This window comes from Nuphar pumila, chromosome 17 (assembly GCF_984573655.1).
Source record: "Nuphar pumila chromosome 17, dmNupPumi1.hap1.1, whole genome shotgun sequence".
Lineage (NCBI taxonomy): Eukaryota > Viridiplantae > Streptophyta > Magnoliopsida > Nymphaeales > Nymphaeaceae > Nuphar > Nuphar pumila.
The window spans coordinates 62,989,719-63,013,876 of NC_143265.1; the positions used below are offsets into that span (position 1 = coordinate 62,989,719).

General features: G+C 38.6%; 1 protein-coding gene across 1 annotated transcript; it reads left to right on the top strand.

The window, feature by feature from the left end:
• The first annotated feature begins 3,495 nt into the window (after window positions 1-3,495).
• Window positions 3,496-23,355, top strand: LOC149812039 (uncharacterized). Its single transcript, XM_089993730.1, has 6 exons — window positions 3,496-3,606; window positions 5,604-5,781; window positions 6,592-6,633; window positions 6,716-6,775; window positions 15,143-15,300; window positions 23,304-23,355. The coding sequence occupies exons 1-5, from the start codon at window positions 3,500-3,502 to the stop codon at window positions 15,173-15,175; spliced, it is 420 nt and encodes a 139-aa protein (XP_089849856.1). The 5' UTR covers window positions 3,496-3,499; the 3' UTR covers window positions 15,176-15,300; window positions 23,304-23,355.
• Window positions 23,356-24,158: the final 803 nt, after the last annotated feature.

Sequence of the window (24,158 nt, forward strand, 5' to 3'; positions counted from 1 at the left end):
CCCTTTTTCAGGTACTTATGAGTAGGTGCGCTTGGTGGCGATGGATGCGAGGATCAAGTATTTCTGAAGTTGGATCATGGACCATTTTAGTCTTGAGATTGCTGTGTGTTTTGGGACTTCTACGTATTTTAAATTTTGAATTTTGTAAATGGACTGTATACCGATTAACTTTCTTTTGAATGATAAAGAAAACATAGTTGATTTTGAATCTTGAGTTCAGTTCAATGTTGAGAATGTTTTCTCTTGATTCGTTTTCACAAACCAAGTTTTCTTTCAATGTGTTCTCCTTTAAATATCATTTAAAATCATTTAAAAAAAAAATTGGTCAAAATTTTTGCAAATTTTAGAGCGTCAAACATGATCATTAAAATGCCTTACAAAATAAGGAGGCTTGTAGGTATGTGTGTTTTCCGAGCTTAGACATGGCAAATACAATATCTTCATCTTTAGTAGTATATTTTTTTAGCATATTTTCTTCCATAGTCAATTCTTCAAGTGTCTCTACAATAGAGAAAACACCATTTCTATAAAGAAGAGCAAACTTAGTACTCTCAAATTCAAGCCTAAGATACAAAGCAGTCACGAAGCTCAATGTCCATAGGACAATGCTACTTGAGTTCAATATTTGCAAGTTCAACATTATAATATTAATGTAGGTTCATATCCTTGGGTCATAGTTCTTACATTGTTTTTGAAGATTACACATGTGCAATATCTATCGTTGCTTTAAGATATTTTCATGTATCACTTGTATAGTCAAATTTTGTCATTCTCGAACACTTTTTGATGTCCACACTGTACTCATGTTATGATTCTTAATCGACAACAACTTTGTTAATATCTTTTACTTTTATATTGCATCATCTTTTTCGTTGTCATTCTTGAGCCAAAAATGAACATCGCTCCCCTTAATCTGAAACTCTTCCTCATTTTGCTTTTTAAATACTGCTATGTTTATTAAGAAATTTGATGCAAGTATCGTTATTTTGCTTCTTTATGTCAATGACATGATCATTACTGATAGAGACAATTAGGGGGTTAGCCAACCTTCATCCTCACTAGAGTTAATTGGTTATTATGAATCAGATTTGGGAGGAGATCCTAATGACAAACACTCAACTACTAGTTTTTGTGTTTTTTTAGGTGATTTTCTTGTGTCTTAAAAGTGTAAAAAACAACAAAAAGTATACTTATCATCTACTGAAACTGAATATCGTGTGATGATTACTACAACATCAGAATTTGTGTGGCTAATGAGATTACTTGAAGACATGTGGGTTTGCTTGCAAATGCCCTAAAGACTATGTTGAGACAACAAAAGTGCAATATACATAACTAGCAACCATACATTTCACAAAAGCACTAAAAGCATATCGAAATGGATTGTCATTATGTAGGTGATTTTTTTTGAAGAAGACTCATATTTTTTTTCTTTTTTTTTTTACAGAAAAAACTGGGGTTAGGCAGACCCCTGTCAGTTATACAACTATACCATAGGGATTCGAACTTGCAACGTCCCAATACAAGGTGACAAGTACTAACTTCTCCTGCCACACAAGCAGAGCCCCCCAAATATCAGTTGGTTGATTTCTTCACCAAAGAGCTTTTGTCACCTTGATTTCACTTCCTACTAGACAAAATTTCGGTTATCACACCATAAGTTTGAGGGAAAGTGTTAATTTGTATGATATATATATATATATATATATATATATATATATATATATATATATATATATGTGTGTGTGTGTGTGTGTGTGTGTGTGTATTTTATCTTTATTATGACATATATGTAATAAGTTATGCCATCTAGAGGCATTTTTTTCCCTTATGTTATAAGCCCTACCCATTAAGAGCAGTTTTGTAATTTTTATTTTTATATTCATTTCTATTCATTGGGACTAGCCCAACGGCCAGTCAATCTAGCTGTTGGACTAGCCCAACGACTAGTTGGACTAGCCCCCTACTCCCTTCTTTTCTCTGTCTATATGGGATCTCTCCCATATTGTATGTCATGCTTCCTTGAGCATTTTATGTTAAATAAAATTAGTTATTTTTATGTGTTGTAGCCCTTTGATGGCTTGCGCTTGTGCTATCTTTTGTGAAGTTGCATCTTGACCATAAGTAGCTTATTGTATTTGTGCACACTTGTGTATCTTTGTAGCCCTTAGAGGTATCTTGTGCACATTCTCGTTTCATTACACACCATTCAGTGCATGAAAATATACTAACAGCTTGCATATCATGAATGGTCATCCATGCAGAATAAGTTTGTGCTGCATCCATTTTTCAGTTTTAACCTTTTAAAGATGGGAGCCTTTAGCCCACTCACATCATTGAAATGAATGCAGTACAAAAACCAGTTGTTGGTGGGTTTTGTGGTTGCTATTCATGGTAAATAATGCAACTATATTTGGTCTATAGTAAAGTATTTAATTATCCTCTAAATCTGAATAAAAAGTTCTTAGTACCATAAAAGCACTAAAGCAGTGTAGGATCCCAGTGACTGTGAGCAAGACTAAATGAACAGAAAGTTGACAAACATAGTTGATACAGGCAGAGTAGAGAGACCCATGGAAGGCATCTGCAATGGAAGTCCTTGAAAAGTACAAGACCTTGGAGTTAATTACTTGCTCACTTATAAGGTAGCTAGAAGGCAATGCATATGGATGTTGTTGAAGTTGATACAGGCAGAGTAGAGAGACCCATGGAAGGGCTGATTGCAAATGGTTATGCCCAACTTAATACCAGTTACCACTCATACACCAACTTCATGTGAAGAAAGAACTTGCTCAAAAGAATCTTTGAGTTCATATGTTACCATCTATAGATCTCTACCTTAGGAGGATTTGTAGGTGTGCCAAGTAACATAATAGTTGTATGAGCCAGAGCAATCTCACAGTGAAGGCCATTTAGTGTAACCAAGGTAAAGTTCTGATATCATCATAGTTATGAAAAACAGCCTCTGTTAAATAGTATTATGAAAATCATGCTGATGAACATGATGGTTTAAGGCAATGATAATTGCCTCACGTCAAGAGAGAAAAATTAGAAGATTTTTTGTCTTTCATAAACGGATGTGTGACGTTGATTATGATAGCATAAAAGTAAGCATTAAAAATGAACTTAAACATTATATGTTTCTGGATGAACATTTGTTTTAGCCTTTCTGAGGAATGCTAATAAAAGTGTGTGTGTGACTAAATTTGTCAAAAGAGACGAACTCTCACCAATTCAATCATTAGAAATATGTAATGACAATTTCCAATCCATTCGGTTATTTTCAGTGCATGTGTCTATTTGGTATTCTTGATGGAGTGCCACTGAGGTTATCTAATTCATGTAGTTTTGGCATACAGTAACGGACACCATTTAGTAAAAAATGGGAAGATTATCTACAGAGATCCATGTTTTATCCATTATCCCAAAAAGAGTCTGACCATGTGAAAACAGGCCCTTTTTAAAGACTAAGGCCTTCATTTTGTTTATGTACATAAAAATGGATCATCGAGTTGTCGAGGGGAGCGGAGGAGCTGCTTCACGCTTGGTTTTTCTCGTAGCCATGCTGGGATTGTCTCTCCTTAGGGCCAGCATCAACTGTCACAGGTGATCTCTCTCTCTCTCTCTCCCCCTGTATACTACAAGCTTCATGGTGTGTTTTTCATCTTCATTTGTAGTGACTGGAGTTGTTTGACAACTTGTTGGGCTCATGGGTGTGGGTATTTCTTTGATATCTGTTTCTTGAAGCTGATTAGGTTTGTGGGTTCTTCATTTTTTTTTGTGATTGAGGCATTTGGTAGCTGGTGGGGGGGCGTTGGATGCTATTTTTGTTGGATATATGAATAAGGTGTTCCTCTAAGGCTCTTTTTGGGAGCTGTAGTTGAGAGCGATGATGGGGGATTCATGAAATCCCTATCATCTCCAACTATTGAAAACACTATTTGGGAGAGGAGGGTGGCATTGGGAGGGGCGATGGAATTAAGTTTTAGTGGATTTTAACAGCATCCTTACGAGGCAGCTGTTAGGAGCCCCATGATGTAATTTCGTGTGCAGACAGTAGTTTTGCTCCTCTCCTCCCTAGAAATCGAATCTTAGAGATGACCAAATATTCTGGCACCTGAAATGGAGAAAAAAAATAAGCACTTGGTTGGGCATTTTTAAATTTGTTTCTTTGAATAGATCGTGCGTTTTTTAAAATTTGTTTCTTTGAATAGCTGTTGATATTGCTAGATCTTTGTGCATGGTTCATATATTCCGATTGTAAGGTAAATTCATTGTTGATGTTAAGGTATGATATTAGATGATGATAGATTTGTTTTCTTGAAACCATGTTGATTAGCCTAATTATGTGGCATGTCTAAAAGCCCATGTTTCCTGACAGATTTTTCTCTGTTCTACAGTTTGTTGAAATTGTCGTTAGATCACTGGTAGATGAACATTAAATTTTGCTACAGTATTTCTGATCCAACCGGCACATGTGCATAGGCAGGTCAGTAAGTGAGTTATTTGCTTGCTTAGGTATATACATGGCTAGCAAACAGTCTTCTGATGGTTTTGTCATGCAAATCCAAAGAAGATTTTGAAATGCTATCAGTTGATGTGCTCATTTGGCAACAATCAACCCTGCAAATCTCACCCAAAGAAGAATCTGAAATTCTCTCAAACTGCAGACGATGTTCACAGTAAATTCATTGCCTTCAAAGACTATGACTGAGAATACAAGAAATAACTCTTTTTTGTTCCATTTTTCAGTTTCATGCTTAATTATGTGGGCTTTGCTGCTTTTGGCCAAATATCTGCCACAATCCAGATAACTTGTATTTTTGACCGATTTGAAGTAAAATCTTGTAATACACAAGTTGCTGGCCAATGCATGACCATCTTCAAATATTTATTACTGTGCCCTGCTGAAGCAAACTGTAATTGAATCTGTATATTCTTGTGATACCAAAATAATTAGCCCATTGCTTATGAAAAATGAATTCTTCTAACAAGCAGCAAATCTATAATCAGTTCATATGCTCCACAATGAAATACATATGAAATCAGGAAAGAATTCAACCTATTGTTGTCCTTTCAAAGTCTCTCTTCAACAAGTTTCTCTTAGTTTATGGCCCAAGCTCATGCCCAATGTAGACCTACATCCATTAGAATGTATGCAACTAGAAGTATCTATAAAGTCCATTCAATCCTGAAAACTATTAAGTTTTGATTTTCAACTCTTAAGAATTGCAGAACCATGTCTATTTGGGTATTGCTTTGAAGTTGGATATTGTGCTATTGTTGTTTGTCTTTTCCATTTTTCTTTTCTGTGTTTGCGTTGTGTTTTTTTTTCGACAGACACACGTCCTTGCTATTTTCAGAGTCATAAATATTTTGTTGAGTATATATTCAAGGCATATCAGGCACTCATTGATCCAGTGTCTCGAGAAAAGCTTGAAAAGTATAGTCACCCAGATGGCAAATGGGTTCTACACTTCTAAGCAGATAACATTCAGATGACATTGTAGAATGATGCTATTTATTTCTTATTTCTACTTTGAGTTCAATTCTGGCTGCCATTTATTTGTTTGAATTTTGACCTTGCCTCATCAATCTTGCAGTAAGGTAATGGAGGTTTTTATTAAGACAGCAGAGTACATGGAAATACTAGTTGGTAGGAGTGACACTGAACCCCTTCAAAAGTTGTTTACAGTTGTTCGCAGTGAGTTGGGTTTAGACACCAAGAACACGAGGCAAGGACAAGCCAAGTTTTGGAAGAGGCATCCAGCTTTAGTGAAGGTCTTGAATTTCTGTAGCACTATTTGGTTTATGTTTTTCATTATGTGCTATTAAACTTATTGACCAATGTACTAATATGCAGAAATTTTTGCTGATTTTCTATGTGAGAGAAACAAGATAGTTATAATTTTTAAAAATTTATCCTTCTTGGCTTCTTCGATACTCAGGATATGCTTGCAATTAACTACTGTTTTTCTTGGGCTACACTTGCAGAATAAACCCCACCCATCTTGCACAAGGACCATCATTTTCCCTGCCTCATGTCCATTTCTACTTGGGTGCAAAACCCTTACTAGTGAACCATGTCCCACAACTCAAGACTTCACAATCTGCATCCTTAGTCAGAATGGTTTGTAGAATACTTAAAAGAAAGCCATCTTCTACTGCTAAATAGTTCTAGTGAGTTGAAACTGCAAACTAGCTCAGAGGACAATATTTCAATTTCATGGCATGTCTCCTTTGGAAGATTTAGCATGTTATGAAATCAATAGATTGCTCACTAGATGATCAGATCAGTCTGAATTTGGAGAATTTGGAACACCATGATATGCTTTCAAGCACTGATTGGAAACTGTTGGTTCCTCTGGTTTGTTTCTATAGTGGTCATTCGCTATTCTTCAGTTTCTTGATAGATTTTTGGTATATTTTTTAGTTTTCATGCATTTCTGATAAAATTTGTAATCTTAATGGGGACCTCTCTTAAACTAGTTCACAATTTTTTTGTTTTTTGTATGTGCTCATAATGATACTAAACTATCTGAAACTATTTTCACTGATTCCCTTGTTTTTCTTTTTCCTTGTCCCTTGCAGAACTCTGCTGATTGGTACCACCAGTTTGCAATTGGAATACAGGTATGGTAGCTATTACAATCATATTGTTTTTTACATGATTTCAATCTGATGATGTTTTATTGATCTATTGTTTATTTTTCAGACAATGGCTATTATATCTGTGTCGCCACATGGTGTTGTTCAATGTGGCTCAATCCAAATGGTAAGTTGATTATCCTGGATGCATTGCTTTGCCTTCCGATTTTCAAAACGATTCAGAGAATCAATACACTACATCAAGTCTGACTCAGTTGATTCTCTGATTCTCTTAATTGTTCAATGTGGTTCAATCCTCCATGATGAAGAACAAGATAGTAAGAGGAAGAAGAAAAAATGATGGATAACAAAGCTCTTTGAAGACCACGAACTCACGATCATACAATCCATGAGCTCACATCCACACAAACACTTTGTCCACAAGAATCAAGAGCTCAAGGCTTTGATACCATGTAATAAAATAGAATATGGGCTCACACACCTCACAAGAGGCACAAACACAAGCCAAAATGGCACAAGCACAAGAGCTACTAGGATTCGATTTTTGGAGGGTAGGTTTAAGACATATAGGGGAGTCTAAGGTCAGGTCTGGACTAAGTACAGATTGAGAGAAATAAAATTTCTAAGTTAGAGTAAATTCTGAAATCACAACAACAGAGTGGTGTTTCCATATTTGGGTTTAGGTGAGGTTTTATGCTAAGAAGGACTTAGGGACTAGGTTCTAGGGACTTACAAAACTTGAGCTGGATGTCCTAAGGTTGAAGAAAGGTCTGGTCCATCCGGATGTAACACACGAACACCTTGGTATGAGAGTTGAGTTGATTCCACGGGAGACTTGATGTGATCTACTAAGTAGAGTTGGATCTACTTTGTGCTTTTACGTAGTTCTAATCCTCATAAGGGTTTGGACCATCTTACACAAACTGGATGAGCCCTAGGACAGGGTGAACAAGTCTAGAAGAAGGGACTTACAGGAGATAGAAGAAAGGGAAAAGAGAGAGAGGGCATGGGGGCCAAGGGAAGATGGTGAGAGAGTTAGAGAAAACTGTCCCAATAGGGGGGGGGTGGGAAGGGTGATTTCTTGAGAATGAGAGCGAGACAATTCCATATAATTCCTTCTTTTCAAGCTTACAAAAATGAGCACTATATATAAGCTCAAGGGGCTTTTAAAGCCATCACTTCTAATAAGAAAGACTTAAATAAAATTAAACATGAAATTAAAAATCCTATGAGCCTTTCACAAACCAAGAGGCTCTCATAAAACCAAGGTCTCTTTGGAGTTTCCCCCCTTGCATGCCCTTCTAGGCTCCTCCCAAGGGGAGGTCGACATCTAGGTGGGCCATACATGGGCCAGTAAGCCCCTCCTTGGATCTAGGTCCACCATTGCTACTCCACTCCGCCTCATGCTCTGTGTCGCGCTATGCTCCGCCCAAGGCTGAATTGAGTTGGATCTTTGCTTGCTCTGCTTCATTCATTGTTGATACAGATTGGATCTCTAATGGATCTGTATCACCCCCTCTTCCTTGGAATTTGCCTAGTTCACTAGGCAAGAAACCTTCTGCAAGCACAAGTCTTGATGCAACCACGAAGGCTTCTAATCTTTCTTCCTCAAATCGTCAGGATAGAGCGTCAGTGACACGGTTCTCTTATCTCTTGTATTGCAGCTCGAAGTCGTACCCCATCATCTTGGCCACCCATTTCTGCTGAAGTGGGGTTAATATACACTGCTCCATGAGGTACTTGAGACTCTTGTGCTCGGTACGGACCACGAAATGTCTTCCAAGCAAATACAATCTCAATTTCTTAAGAGCGAGCATGATTGTGAGCATATCCTTTTTAATAAGTTGATAGAGCCCTGGCACAGTTTAAGAGGCTCTTATGAAATCCAATGGGTGGAATTCTTGTATTAGCATTGCCCCGGTCCCGCTATCACAAGTATCTGTCTCGATGATGAATTCTTTGAAAAAATCTGGAAGAGCTAGCATTGGTGCCTCACACATAGTCTGCTTGAGCTTCTTAAAAGCAAGCTCAGATTTTTTCCACCAAGCAAAGGTGTTCTTTTTCAACATGGAGGTCAACAAGGCTGCGATGATTCCGTAATTCCTTATGAACCTTTGGTAGTAGCCAGTCAACCCCAGGAATCCCCTCAAAGCCTTAAGAGATGCGAGTTTAGGTCAAGAGAGCATGGCCTCGATCTTCTCGTGATCCGCACTCATGCCTTATTAATCCACGATGTGTCCAAGGTAGAACACTCTCGGATGTCCAAATGTATACTTGAATCTCTTCTCCATGAAGTGGTGCGCCTTGAGGGTTTGGAAAACAACCCTTACATGCTCTAAATGCTCTTCCCATGATTGACTATAGATCAATATGTCATCAAAAAATATGACATATTTACATATCATTGGCCGAAAGACATCATTCATGACTCTTTGAAATGTAGCAGGGGCATTGGTTAGTCGAAAAGGCATTACGAGAAACTTAAACTGCTTGTCATGTGTTTGAAATGCCATTTTTTGAATGTCTTCACTCGTCATACTGAAGATCTATCTTGGTGAAGACCAGAGCTCAATGCAATTCGTCCAAGAGCTTGTCAATGATCAAAATGGGGTGCTTGTCTTTCATGGTTACTGCTTTCGCCCTATAATCCATGCAAAAGCTCCAAGTGTTGTCCTTCTTTCATACCAAGAGTACGGGAGAAGAGTAGAGACTAGAACTAGGTCAGATCACCTTGTTATCGAGCATTTCCTGAACAAGTCTTTTGATTTTGCCCTTTTGAGAATATGCATAATAATAGGGCCTAACACTCACAGGTCCAACACCTGGGTTGAGTGTTATAATGGTCTTGATACCTTTAAGGAGGAAATTCAGTCACGTTGAAAAAAACTTTTTAAAATTGATTAAGGATCTCTTACAATTCGAACCTCATTTATTCCAACCTTTCACCATCTTGTAGTTCTTTCATAGAGATCGAGCAAAGTAGAGCATCATAGGTTGCTCTAAAGATCTTAAGGGCCTCCTTAAGGCCCACCTCGTCAACTCTTTTGAGTTTGTGGCCTTCAAGGCAAACCCTTTCCCCAGCTTGATCAAAACTTATTTTCATTTTGCTAGTGTTGCCCAAAAATAATCCTGAATCAGACCTGAACCCAACCCATGTTGTGACTTTGCTGATTTTTAAATCCCAAACCAGAATGACCTAGCCTTTAAAATTTCATCCAGACTTTTCCTAACCTATCCCCAGCCTAACCCTATTTTCTGAGGTTTTTCTAAATTTTATTCTGAGGAAAATAACTCACTCTCTTAGGGTCTGTCAGAAACTGAACAGAATCTAAATCCAAAACAAAACCCAAATTTTGCAAAATTTTATCTCTACAACCTGAATTTCCAGGAACCTCAATTTTTAACCCCAGCTTTCCTGATGTGTCCTAATTCATCCCCTAATTTTTCATTATTTATAGAGTTGTATTTTAGGAGAAAGTGATTTTTCTTTAGAATTTGTCAGGCCATCCGAACCTGTTTTCCCAGAACTTGACCTTTGACTTAACCCAAGCCTATCATAACCTAGTCAAACCCCTAAAACTGAACCTAGGCCCATCAAAACGTATAAAAAATATTGGTATATAACCGAAGTGGGTCTCTCATTAATGTTTGCTAGTGGAGTTCCAAAATTTTTATGGACAAAGGCATTTCATACTGCCACTTTTCTTATAAATAGATTGTCAGATGTTGGGATTGATAATAGAACCCCAGACAAATTGTTGTGAGATTCTAAAGCTGATTACTCAATGTTGAGAAGTTTCGGATGCTTATGTTACATGAATATTGATCAGTCTCATAAAAAGAAACTTGATCTCAACCTGAATTATGTATTTTTGTGGGATATTCTGATCTACATAAAGGTTATAAGTGCTTTTTTGGGCAAAGGAGACATGTTTATATATCTATACATGTTACTTTCAATAATGCTTTGTGTTATAGGGACATTTTGCATATTAATGCTGCTCTGACAGCTTATGATCAGCATAATAAAGTATTTTTTATCTGTCAGCCTCCTAAAATCAACATGTCATCAACTCAATTTCAAGATCCGTCATATGTTGGAGACGAGTTTGAGTAGTTTATCAAATTGAATAAAAAAAATTAGCCTCCAACATGATTATGAAAATCAGCACAACCTTGCACCTGATAAAGGACAGTTCAGAAAGAGATCATAACATACAAAAGAAGGAAATTAAGTGCAGAAGAAAATCAATAGGCTCAACAACAAAATGAAATAATGGTAAGTGATTAGAATTAGAATCAAAATGAAGAATTAAGGAGGTCCATCAAAGCCAAACATTTGATTGCAAAGTTTGTTTCTTATAAAAATTTTATAATTGATTTCCAAGTTTTTATAAGTGAAGTATTGAAAGCTAAAGAATCAAGCTATAAAAGATGAAAATGAGGCCATATATTAAAATGATACGTGATCCATTATTGAGAGACCCAAAATCAAAACGTAGTTGACAACAAGTGGGTTTACAAAATTAAGTATAAATTAGATGACAACATAGAGTGATTCAAGGCTAGGTTGGTTACTAAGGGATATAACCAACAACAAAGCATAGATTATAAAGAGACATTTAGCCCAATGAAAAAATAGTTAGCATCAGAATTGTATTATCCCTCATGTTATAATTCAATTGGTTATTATTTTAGCTGAATGTTAAAAATATTTTTTTTCATGATGAGTTAAAAAAAGCTATCTACATGAAGCAAACAATTGAATTCTCATAGGCAGAGCAAGGAGGTATGTTTGCAAGTTGAATTTCATTATTGAGTCTCTCTTTAATTACATGCCAAGAGCAATACAAGCATCATGCTGCTAGATAAAGCAGTGGAGCACTACATTCTTGATGACCAAAATGTATTCCCATAACCTTTCACCCAAATGACCACTTTGAACAACCTCAAAACCCAAAACTCCATGTATAGGGGCTCTTGAAAGATTAAAAAAGAGTGGCACAAATAGAAGGAAATACCCATTCTCACTCCTATTTAGTGCAACAACCTATTTAGTAGCATCATTGTAACACTTCTTTAATTCCAAAAAAATGAAAATTTGCAATCATTTTTTTTAAAATAAATCGAACTCGAGTAAGAGGATTGATATACATCGAAAATCATTTTGGTTTTTAAATTAGACAACTTTGGGCAGATTACAGAACTAAAAACTCTAAACTGAACTGAATCTGATTCTTATTCAGACTTGGTTCTAGGTCCGCACACTAAGACTATAAAAAATCTGACTCCACATAAATTGAAATAAAAATATTAACGTACCAACTTAATTCATGAGGTAGCATTAATCAACTGAAAATAAATATGTTTATACATGTGATTCCAAAATTCATCTCAGTCTAACTGAGATACAAAAAAGGAAAAACATTCTAGGATCGACAGAAGGATAAAAATATGATCCACTGGTTTCACTCCTGCATTGTGCCACCACACTACAAATCATTTATCACATGTATCCCCATGAAATGGGGTCAGACTCTTTCGAGTAGGTAAGATAATACCATGAACATAAAGATTACACAATGTTAGAGCATTCATCACAATCATGATATCACACTTCAACAATTTAACATAATCATGATATAGAGAAAGAGAGTACCTGATCGCCGTTGGAAAAGAAGAAAGAGAAAAAAAGAAAGGCAAACAATGAAGACGCAGGGGATGAAGCCCTTAACGTAATCCCTCCTCCTAGTTTCTTCTCTCGCACACCCGATCCTGTTAAATCTACAGGCGAGGTAGACGAGGACGGCGCCCGGATTGGTGCTGCCGCTGGCGGAGGGGTCGTCGCCATCACCGGAGATGACGCGGACGCCGACGGAGTCATCCTGGGGGAGGAGGGAGGCGAAGCACCCTAAGCAACTCTGTAACAAGAGAGAGAGAGGGAGAATTTAGCACCTTAATTTAATAAAAAATTAGCGAGGGAAGCATTTTGTTGCAAAATCCGTCGCTAATTAGCAACGGATTTTGCGACAAAATACTTCTGCGGCTTATTCGTCGCTAAATTGCGACGGTTCTTGCGATGGAAAGTTTTTGTCGCCAATCCGTCGCTAAGTAGCGACGGATTGGCGACGAACATTTTCCCATTGCTAATGCCGCAAATATTTCGAAAGTCAGCGACGGATATTATTCTCTTGCTAGTCCGTCGCAGGAAAAAATCCATCACAAATTTTCGTCACTAATCTGTGTTTTTCTTGTAGTGAAATGAGTAGGCTTTTGAGATTTTTGCGTGAGATCTTGAGAAAATATTTTTCAAAACATTAAAACTTGGGCATCCTCAAAAATTGAGTGTCTTGGTGTCTGAAATCAATATTTTTGTATCAGATGTATATTGAAATTCCGACCAAATCGTAAACATTTATACCTTCTACATGTGAAAAGCTTTTTTTTAACACTTGTTTTTTATTGGTCGATACATCCACATAAAATTCAATCTGAATTCAATTCTACTTCATCGAATCTCATTTGGATCCAATTATTATTATTATTATTATTATTTATTATGATGAAGTAACCCACACCGAGAACCGGGTACTTAATGGGCCCATCTCACGGAGAGGTAAATTTGGACCCCTAAAATTATTCTGATCTAGATGTGGATCAACCAAGATTTGGCCATCTATCCGATATGGTTGCACCGTACACGACTTGAATGGCAGATATTTCATTCTCATCAGCTAGGAGCATCTTACTCTGCCAACAGTAAATGATTAGCTAGCTAGATGATCCTAGCTATGCTTACTCTGTCTTCTTAACCTGAAAGAAAAGGATCCCCTGCCTCGTACACACATACTGCAATTGTGAAAAGAAACTAAGACGTTAACAATGGGCAATGAATGAACTCACATACTGCAATATATATTAAGTATAATATATAGAATACATATAATTTTAAGTATAATATATAAAATACATATAATTTTAAGTATAATATATAAACATTATATGTATGTTCTATGTAACAAATGACATGAAATATTTTTACGGCTCGGCTAAACAAGAACACGAGCTTGGTCCACTGGCAAACAAGCCAAGCCCGAACATACCCTGTTCGATGTGTTCAGCTCGTTTACCAGCCCTAACCATAAACGGCTTGATTTCTTGTAAGATGAAAGGATATCTCGAGAGGTGCCTTAATTTATTGTACAAGTTAAAGCATAAGAAAAAGCTTTCTCGTCGACAATGAGAGAATGAATACCTACGAAGTTTTACACTGAACAAGGCCAATATAACCCCAAAAAGCAGTTGTCCCTCTCCAACTTATATAAATGAGAAAAAACTATACATGTCATTTTTTAGATAAATACGTTGTTTGAAGTTGATATGTCCCAGTTAAATGGAGCCAAACTTGGACAGGTTTGGAACTGGAACTTAGTGGAAGTCACAGCTCACACATTTGATGTAGTTTGGGGTCGCCATTCACCAAGGGTTGGTGTTGCTTTGATATACTATGGAAGGAATAACTTGAAAGTTAGTCTATGTAGATAAAGATTAGACATGCAAGGGCTCTGGTGTGGCGGGAGGACGAGGTCAGCCACTAATATGCTAGCATGAATGATAGATGACTGATGCCACTAATATGATAGCATGGATGATAGATGACTGGTGCGGAGGTTCCGTGGCTGGATCACCGGCGTGGATGATAGATGGCTGGCGGGGGGAGCAGGGGAGGACGAGAAGGAGGAGAAGAAGAGAAGAAGCACAGGAGGTGGAGCCAGAACCCTCAAGACATGGAGAACTTCAAAGATATCATGCGTCATGGGAAAAACCCTCAATGTCCTGAGAATTAGAATTAGCACCTAGGAAGTAAGAATTCTAAGGCTCTGTTTGGAAACTGGTAGGTCGAGGGAGTTGGTGCATTTGGAAAAGTGGTAGCTGCCAGATCCTGGATTTGGTAGCTGCCTACCAAAATCCACCTTTAATTAGTGCAAATTTAAAGAGGGTGAGAGTCTCACTTCCTCTCCCAGATGCATAAATTCTAATCCCAGCTAGCAGTTACAAAACACTACCATCATGGTAGTTTCTCCATGTATCTATCAAATGGGTAAGCTCCCACCCCCACCTGCCAGTTTCTAAACAGAACCTAAGATATTTTGAAGAATTTGAATATTAAATTACTAAACCCAAAAATAGATCTAAACAAGAGAATTTGATGTGACAGTTAATTAAAATTTTATTTGTCAAAAATTTCCTCATATCCATATGCATCCTCAGTGGCATCTCTGTATTGGAAAACACACTTTCTCCTCGCTTCTTATTTCTCCTCCTACTTGCTTTTGTCTCGCTTCCTTTTCGTATCTCACTTGCTCTTTGTTTCCTGTGTTCTCTACACACTACATGATATTTTTACTGCAACAAGATCACACATGATTTTATATATCTTCCTACTCGACCTTTCTTGCTAGTTTTTATGTTTTTGTGTTTGCTTTCTTCATGTTCTATTTTATGCTTTTCTTTTTTTTTGTTTATGACGAAGAACCCTGGCCGAAGCAAGAAAAACCCCGGATGAGGCCTCACAACCACCCTGCCTTATGTGGCCCACCTTTGAAAGCTGCTGATACACCTGTGCGCCAGTGGGGTTTGATCCGGTGTTTTCACATCAGCACCCTCACAACCACCGTGCTGGCCACTCGGGTGAGCTTGGTTCACATTTACTACTATTTTTTAATGCTCGCTTTCCTGCTTTTACTTTGCATATCCATTTATTATATATATCCATTTCATTTGTTGGCAACTATAGTGATGCCTTTGAAAAAATCTAGCTATTTAATAAGCGAAAGTGGACATTGAAAATTGAGAAAAGATTTATAATTTTGCAAAAAAAAAAGTTTATTATTATAGATTCTTAGGTAGTGGAGCTCCATTCATGCAATCACTAGAAACTGATGACGGAGGGGGGAAGCTTCACAGGTCAAACAACGGTCATGTTTCACAATCTTCTTTTCATTAATATTAAAAATCTATTTAGTGCCTTGATAATTTTCCATAAATGCTTCGCACATTAAGGGCTCTTAAAATAGCAATATGCGTCAACAGTTTTTAGGGACCCAAACTGTACCCTATTTTATAGTAATTTTTGCTAAGCAATGACGTCTCTTCCATTTGGAAGAAGAGTTGGATTTCCAATACTCGAGTTGCTGGTATTGCTAAACCTAGCACTACTGTATATAACTATGAGAGTCCAGCTTAATAGGGTTTATTGAGCTTATTAGAACTGGATTGCCTGTTTAAGCTTCACTTATTTACGCTGCTGAAACCAAGCCCTTGGTCAAGTTCAGCTCATTTATATTTTTTGATGAGTCCGAGCCGAGCTTAAATAGGTTGACCCGAACTAGTTCAGATCATTGTGCAGTCCTACTAGTGGTAGTATTCAAAGTTGGTGCGGAGACAATTCCATTACACCATTGGGACGCTCATCTCAAAGTTTTTTTTTTTTTTTGGATAATCCAAAGAAAAAAAAATCATCACGGACCGGACCTTGGCTGGCCTCCTGTTGGTAAAAACCCTTAAGGTCCCCTACCCACGGGAGAGCACATCCAGCTGCAAGTGATGCCACCTGTGGGTTTCAAACTTGTGACGTCCCGTCAACTTGGTGACATTCACAAGTGGCTCCTACCAGATGAGCGGAGCCCTTGTGGGCCATCCCAACGTTTTGAACAAGAAATGTCCCCAGAAAGGCTGCTGACTGGTTGCACTCTTGACATTGTTGAGACCGCCTGTTTTTGACGTAATAAGGGTAGTTTCGACATAAAACAAATTTTAGATTTTTGCTCTTTTATTTCCTTCTTCCGTTGCCCCGCACGAGAGAGAGAGAGAGAGAGAGAGAGAGAGAGAGAGAGAGAGAGAGAGAGAGAGAGAGAGACGAAAGAAGATCAACATTAATACTCATGAAGATCAACAGAATGTTGAACCCATGAACCGAACAAAATAGGAGAGAGAGAGAGAGAGAGAGAGAGAGAGAGAGAGAGAGAGAGAGAGAGAGAGACGAACTATAACCATCAACATTACGATACGAAAAACAGGTTCAACCAACATTGAACCTACCGGGAAACCAAACACGGGCCCAAGACATGCCAAGGAGCCCCAAAAAAGGAATAAAAAGAAAAGTAGAGATGCAAGAAGAAAAGGAAGAAAGAAACAAGAAGCAAATACAGTTAGGCGACGAGCATCACACAGGATCATGAATGGTCCCTGGAGGCAGATGGTGTTGCAGATCAGGGATGTTGATGCGGAGAATGACGTATACGTCCGCCAAAATAAGGTTCACCATTTTGTTGAACACTGCCGGAATATGCCGAAAAATAGCGTTGTTGCGAGTCATCCATACGGCCCACCATGACGAGAGAAGCCAAGTTCGCCAAATAATACGCCATTTGTTGCAATGACGAACCGGTTGAGGACCCCACAACAGATCATTGGCGAACCGAACAAAATAGGAGAGAGAGAGAGAGAGAGAGAGAGAGAGAGAGAGAGAGAGAGAGAGAGAGAGAGACGAACTATAACCATCAACATTACGATATGAAAAACAGGTTCAACCAACATTGAACCTACCGGAAAACCAAACACGGGCCCAAGACATGCCAAGGAGCCCCAAAAAAGGAATAAAAAGAAAAGTAGAGATGCAAGGAGAAAAGGAAGAAAGAAACAAGAAGCAAATACAGTTAGGCGACGAGCATCACCCAGGATCATGAATGGTCCCTGGAGGCAGATGGTGTTGCAGATCAGGGATGTTGATGCGGAGAATGGCGTATACGTCCGCCAAAATAAGGTTCACCATTTTGTTGAACACTGCCGGAATATGCCGAAAAATAGCGTTGTTGCGAGTCATCCATATGGCCCACCATGACGAGAGAAGCCAAGTTCGCCAAATAATATGCCATTTGTTGCAATGACGAACTGGTTGAGGACCCCACAACAAATCATTGGCGAACGATTCCTGACGCACGCTGACCCCCGGCTTATTCCAAGTCACCTTAAAGTTGTTTTGAAAAACAGAGCACTCCCAAAAAAGGTGAAAGGCAGATTCTTCAGCCGCCTCACACAACACACATTTACTCGGCAGATGAAATCCGATGGATTTGAGGAAGTTGTCAGTCTGCACCCGATTGTGTAAGATTTGCCAAGCCAGGAAACATGATCTCGGATTGGGACCCTTGCCCCAGATCAGGTTCGTCAGAAACCGGTCCACCCCCGATGGAAGGAGAGCGAGGTAGCCTTCTTTAGAGCGGAAAGATCCGTTCGGAGCAATGTTATGACCAAAGAACTGAGACTGCGATTCAACATTGCCATTATGAGACAGAACTGCAGACCATGCTTGGATCCATGATCGCCGAAGCTTTGACATAGATCGCTGACGCACGCTTGTGGCCCCCACCAATGATTCCACACCACCGTATTTAGCTAGAAGCACGCTTGCACACGGAGACCCAGGTTGGTGTGCAAGCCAGCTCTGCTTCACGACAAGAATCATACTCCTCAGCCGGGTGTCCTTGATTCCCAAACCCCCCCTATTTTGGGGTAGTCGAAGAGTATCCCACCCTATTAGGTGGCGCTTGTTTTTGGGACCACGCCCAGACCACAGGAAGTGCGTCACTACCTGAGCTATCTTCTTACTAACCCCCATGGGCGTGTCTGGTCTTCAAAAAATACCACATCTTTGGATCTGAATACCTTCTGCTTCTCTGGATCCCATAGGCTGTAGTCGAATTCGGCATCACCATATCCCAGAAAAATACATTGCCTCGTCTTATCATCAAGCTTGGACTTCTCCTCCTTGGGGATATATGCAAATACCCTGCATCCAAATACCCGCAGGTGCTTGTAAGACACATCCTTTTCTGACCATACCCTATCTGCAACATCATTTGCTAAGGCATGAGCAGGAGACAAGTTGATCACATCAACTGTTGTCCTTAAGGCCTCTTCACAGAATTTCTTTGGCAGCTTGGACTGTGCAAGCATACATCTGATTCTTTCTACAATTGTACGATTCATCCTTTCTGCAATTGCATTGTGTTGTGGGGTACCTGGAACTGTCAACTCATGGCGAATTCCATGAATTTTACAATATTCATGGAATGGACCTGTGTACTTGCCACCATTATCTGACCTGATACATTTCAGTTGTTTTTCTGTTTCTCTCTCAACCATAACATGAAATTGCTTGAATACATCAAGAACCTGATCCTTGGTTTTCAGAAGGTATGCCCAAACCTTCCTGGAGAAGTCATCTATAAAAGTAACAAAATAAAGTGCACCACTGAAAGTTTTCACATCAGTAAAACCATTAACAATTTTTGTGCTCAGAGGACCACAAACATCAGTATAAACTCGCTCCAGAATGTGAGATTTTCTATGAAAGGCATTTCTAACAAAGGATACTCTATGTTGCTTACCAGCTAAGCAATGAACACACGGGTTTAGACGTGTACCTTTTAACTTTAGGAGTTGCTCCCTCTTAGCAAGAATCTGCAAGCCCTTCTCACTCATGTGGCCTAATTGACTGTGCCACAAATTAATAGAAGAGTCTTCAGTTGTATTCAACTGTCCATTGCATACCTTGCCTTGCATCTTGTAAAGAGTACAACATCTTTTTCCTCTGGCCTAAACCAATGACCCGCTGCTGAGTTTCCACTGTCCTTGGCTAAAAACATTGCTTCTGCCCTCTTCATCAAGCTTTCCTACTGAAAGCAAATTCAACCTCAAGTTTGGAACATGTCTAACATCCTTGAGCACCAACATGTACCCAAGACTGGTCTGGAGATGAATATCTCCAATACCTACAATTTTTGACGTTCCTGTGTTTCTCATTCGGACAACACCAAAATTACCGGTCCTGTATGTACTGAAATATTCTCTCCGTGGTGTGGCATGGTACGAGGCTCTTGTGTCTATGACCCAATCTGTATCCTGACATACATAGATACATGGATCATTAGTAGTAGACAAAATCACAAGCTCACCTTCAACTGTGGTTGTGGTATCTTCTTTGGTTTCTGATGATTTTGTCTCTTTCTCTTTTTTCTGATTTTTCTTTGGCTCTTTGCACTGATTCTGGAAGTGCCTTTTCTTTCCATAATTGTAGCAAGTGATGTCCTTCCTTGACCTGGATTTGCTCATATATCTGCGATCATTTTTCCTGTCCTTTGATCGACCCCTGCCTTTGGATGAACTCACCATCAATCCTTCACCAGAATCCTCATTTGGTGATGGTTTTCTCCTAATTTCATTGGAAATGAGCGTACTTGTGACCTTTTCCATATCCAATGTTTCTTTTCCATAAATTATGGTTGTCACAAGATGCTCATAAGATAGTGACAATGAGGTTAGTAACAACAAAGCTTTATCCTCATCTTCAAGTTTAACATCCAGACTAAACAGACCAACAATAATCTTATTAAACACACTAAGATGGTCAAGAATAAGGGTACCTTCCTTCATACGAAGACTATAAAGTTGTTTCTTGAGGTGTAACTTGTTGGATAAGTTCTTGGTCATATAGAGGCTCTCTAGCTGCAACCACAATCCCGCTGCTGTCCTCTCTTCCATCACGTTACACATGACTTCATCTGATAGACACAACTCAATTACACCAGAAACCCTCAAGTCAAGATTATCCCATTCATCATCGGTCATGTTTTCTGGCTTATTCGCCTTCTCGACAAGAGCCTTGTGCAACCCTTGCTGTGCAAGTAGAGCTTTCACCCTTCTTTGGCATAAGGAAAGCTTTCCTTTGCCATCAAACCTTTCCACCTCAAACTTAGAGCTAACTGACTTAGAAGACATGATTTTCCACGAACCTGCTCTGATACCACTTGTAGAGAAATTAAGATAACAAAAAATATGCGAAAGCAATATAGGATCTAACAAAGGCACAATCAAATCACAACACAAGGGTTTACGTGGTTCAGTCAACACGACCTACATCCACGGGGCATGAAGAGAATAATCCACTATAATGAAAGTAGAGAGTACAATGTAGAGAGTACAACATCCAATAGTTTGCCCAAAGCTAAAGATAATAACAACAAAGAAATCATATGAAGAAATGAATACAAGATTACCTCTCGGGTGCACAACCCGAGTCAAAGCCCACACCACAACCAACACCTCTCTCAGAGGATCAATGCGTGATGACGAACCTTCTTCCTTTCTTTTCTTCTTTCTACTCTCTCTGCACACTGCACACAGTCACTCTACCCTTCTTCCTACAGCACACAGCCTCTGCACCCCTATTTATAGATGACATAGAGTCTTCTAGATATGAACCTTCTAGAAGTGAGCCTTTTAGACTCATCCTAGAAACCGAAGGGGTTTTAACCCTTCAACTTCCTGCATTAATAGGAATTAGGTGGCTATTGCACTTCCCCACATCATTAATGAGGGGATAGGGCTGACTCTTCAACTTCTCCTGCATTAATGAGAAGTGGGTGGCTATTCCACTTCCCTACACCATTAATGAGGGATAGGGCTGGACCCAACCGGGGGGGAGGAGGGTTCCCTTGGCTTAACAAAAAAAAAAAGCAGCAGGAAATGGGATGAATGAAACAGTTGAATGGTTAGGTTGCACTATCATAAACGAAGATATCGGGTTGGAATACCACAAGGGATTGCCTGTCAAAAAATAATTTCAGCAGGATGTGTTTAACAAATGAGTTAAAAAAAACTGCAAAAGGCACATAGGAACCTATCAGAAAAAAGAAAAAAAGAATTGAGTGGGATGAATTTGACAAATGAGTTAGAAATAACCAAGTTATGGTACAGGGACCGTCGGCTTTGTTTCTCTCGATGTTTTTCTTTTGAATTAGGGTTCTTGTGTTCCAAAAAGTTCTCACATATTAATAGGGGTGTCAACGGGTCTGGTTTGGTTCAGACCCAGGTGAAACCAGACTTAGACTAAATTTTTGGGTACGGTATCGGGTCTGTACTCGGGTCTAATTTGGTCCACTATAAGAGAAACTATACCCGGACCCGATAAAACTACATGAATGAGACCCGGACCATACTAGGTAAAATAATATTTCTCATCATTTTTACATTGAAAAATTGTGGGTCTTAATCGGAACTCGGGTTGGGTCCGAGTCTGGTATAAAATTTTACAAACTATACCCGGATTCATGTATTAATTGAATCTTCGGGTTTGGACCTGGGGCTTAATCAGGTCTTCTTATTTATCACTATACCCTGACCCTATAGGGTTTGGTCTGGGTCAAGTCCGGGTAAACTCGACTGGTTGACACTCTTACATATGAATAATATTTATACAAGAAGAAAAAAAGAATTTTTTCATATTTATTTTTGGTTTCAATGTTTTAAAAAGAAGGCACGTTTCAAATGGAGTTTTGCCTATCTGTGGGAACTACTATATAAGAAAATCAATGGAAACAGGATTTTTTTTTTTTAACAACGATCCCAACTTTGAATCATTTGGAGCCAAAATCACCCAGAAACCCCCATTCATACCGTACACATACTTATGAAACATATTAAAAAGTGAAAGGTGCCAAGGAAACTTCCAGGCAGGCTCCCCTCAGTCCATGGTTGTACTTTACAAGCACAACTTTTTTAGAAGGAATCTCGTGATCTACCAAATCACCAACCCTTCGTGTTTTGGCATCGTTTTCTTGAATGGATGGTGACGATTCCAAAACACAAATTAAGATGGGTGATATCTGCATTTCAACTTATTTGCTCTCCAATAAACTTTACTGCTTTTGCCAACTTTAACTTTAAAAGCTAACTGCTAAGCAACAGTTTTCAATATAAAAAGAAGCAAAGGTCAGTGCAGTTGATTAAGTCATCTAAAAAAAAATCATCTTTTTTCTTTACTCACTTTTTTTGGGGTGATTTTCTCGGTCGAGGGAAAGACACTTGAAATTTGAAGCTTAAAGCATCTGTTTTGACTACCTGCAAATTTCCACTTTACACAGTTACCATGCAGTTGGGAGGTATGGTCTGCCTTTTTCTTCTTTTAGGATTAGTCCTACTCTAGCTAATATTGAACTCAATAAACAAGTTCCCATGTCATGCTGTCAGCTGTACCAAATGAAAAAAAAAATGGTGGTGAAGGATATTTTTGAGAGATATTGAAAGGCAAGCTTGGGTTAGGCAGACCCTTACCAGTTATACAACTATACCATTCGGTTTTGAACCTGCAACCCAAGGTGACATGCGCTGCTCCTACCAGACAAGTGGAGCCCCCGTTGGTAGCTTATGCAACTATACAAATGGAGGTAGACCAATGTTGTCAGTATGGGTATCGCCCCTGAATCGTTTGGCCAACGATATGTGAATCGGCGACGAAAGTTTCTTAAAAAATATTTTTGTGTTAATCAAAACGTGACACTTGTTAAAACCATTAAAATAATATTAAAAATATTTTAAGCATTTTTTTATATTTATTAAAAAAATAGCCAATTCAGGTTAGTATCGTATTAATTTTCTGCCAATACAATCCGTATCGGCCGATAGGCACTGATACTGAGCACATTGGGGTAGACAAATGTGAATGCTTATTTTACAGACTCTTACCATGTTTAAGGTACCATTTTTCCTAGTAAAATTGTAGATATGCCAGTAATTAACCAAGTGGTGATTTCCCCAAATTTTGGTGCGACTAACATATCACTATGTAACAGGCATGTCCCCCACGACACGATCAGACACGTGAACACGGACACTGACATGTACGACCAATATTTTAATAGTATTTAATAGTTTTAAGTATTATTTTAATAAAAAAATTCAATTTTAATATTAAAATATCAAAATTAAGTTTTTTATGGATTAAAAATTAAAAAATTCTGTGTCGGCCTGGTTGGAGTCGCGCCAGGCTAAAACAGAAGTTTTTAATTGGGGTAGTTCATTGTTTGTTAAAGGCAAGGCGAGCAATATCCATCAACATACGGCCTTTTGCTTCATTGCCAAAACCATGAAGACACTTGTGTCCACCAACCACACTGCATCTCTTACCTCAAACGGGAATACCACAATTACTTTAATGTTATGCATAAAGAAGTGGAAGCAGATCAGGTCATGCTGAATATGAGCTTTTTTGCTGATGCTTTTATGTCTAAAAGTAAGAAGAAAGGTTAACAGATCCGAGGTGTCGCAAACATCAAACCAGTAGACCAGGTGATACTGGACTAGAGCAGGATGTATCTGGGTTCATGATCCATTTAGATTTTTTTTTTTTGATGTTTGGATCCATCTTGTATCCATATTAGATTAGGGTTTTCTTTCTAGTATAAGGGTTTTCGATTCAGAGATACTGTCATTGATTTTCTTGAGAATCGGACAATTGATTTGCATTTGTTAGTATCAAAGCCTAGGAATCCTGTGGGATTTTATGTTGATCAAGAGATCAAACTGGGGAGCGACAACGATTGATAGCATGTATTATGGCTATCCAAATCAACAGCATGGACGTCGATGAGTAATGTTGTGTGGCCGTCCCACCATTCACCGTGTCTACATACAGGAGCCAACAACCA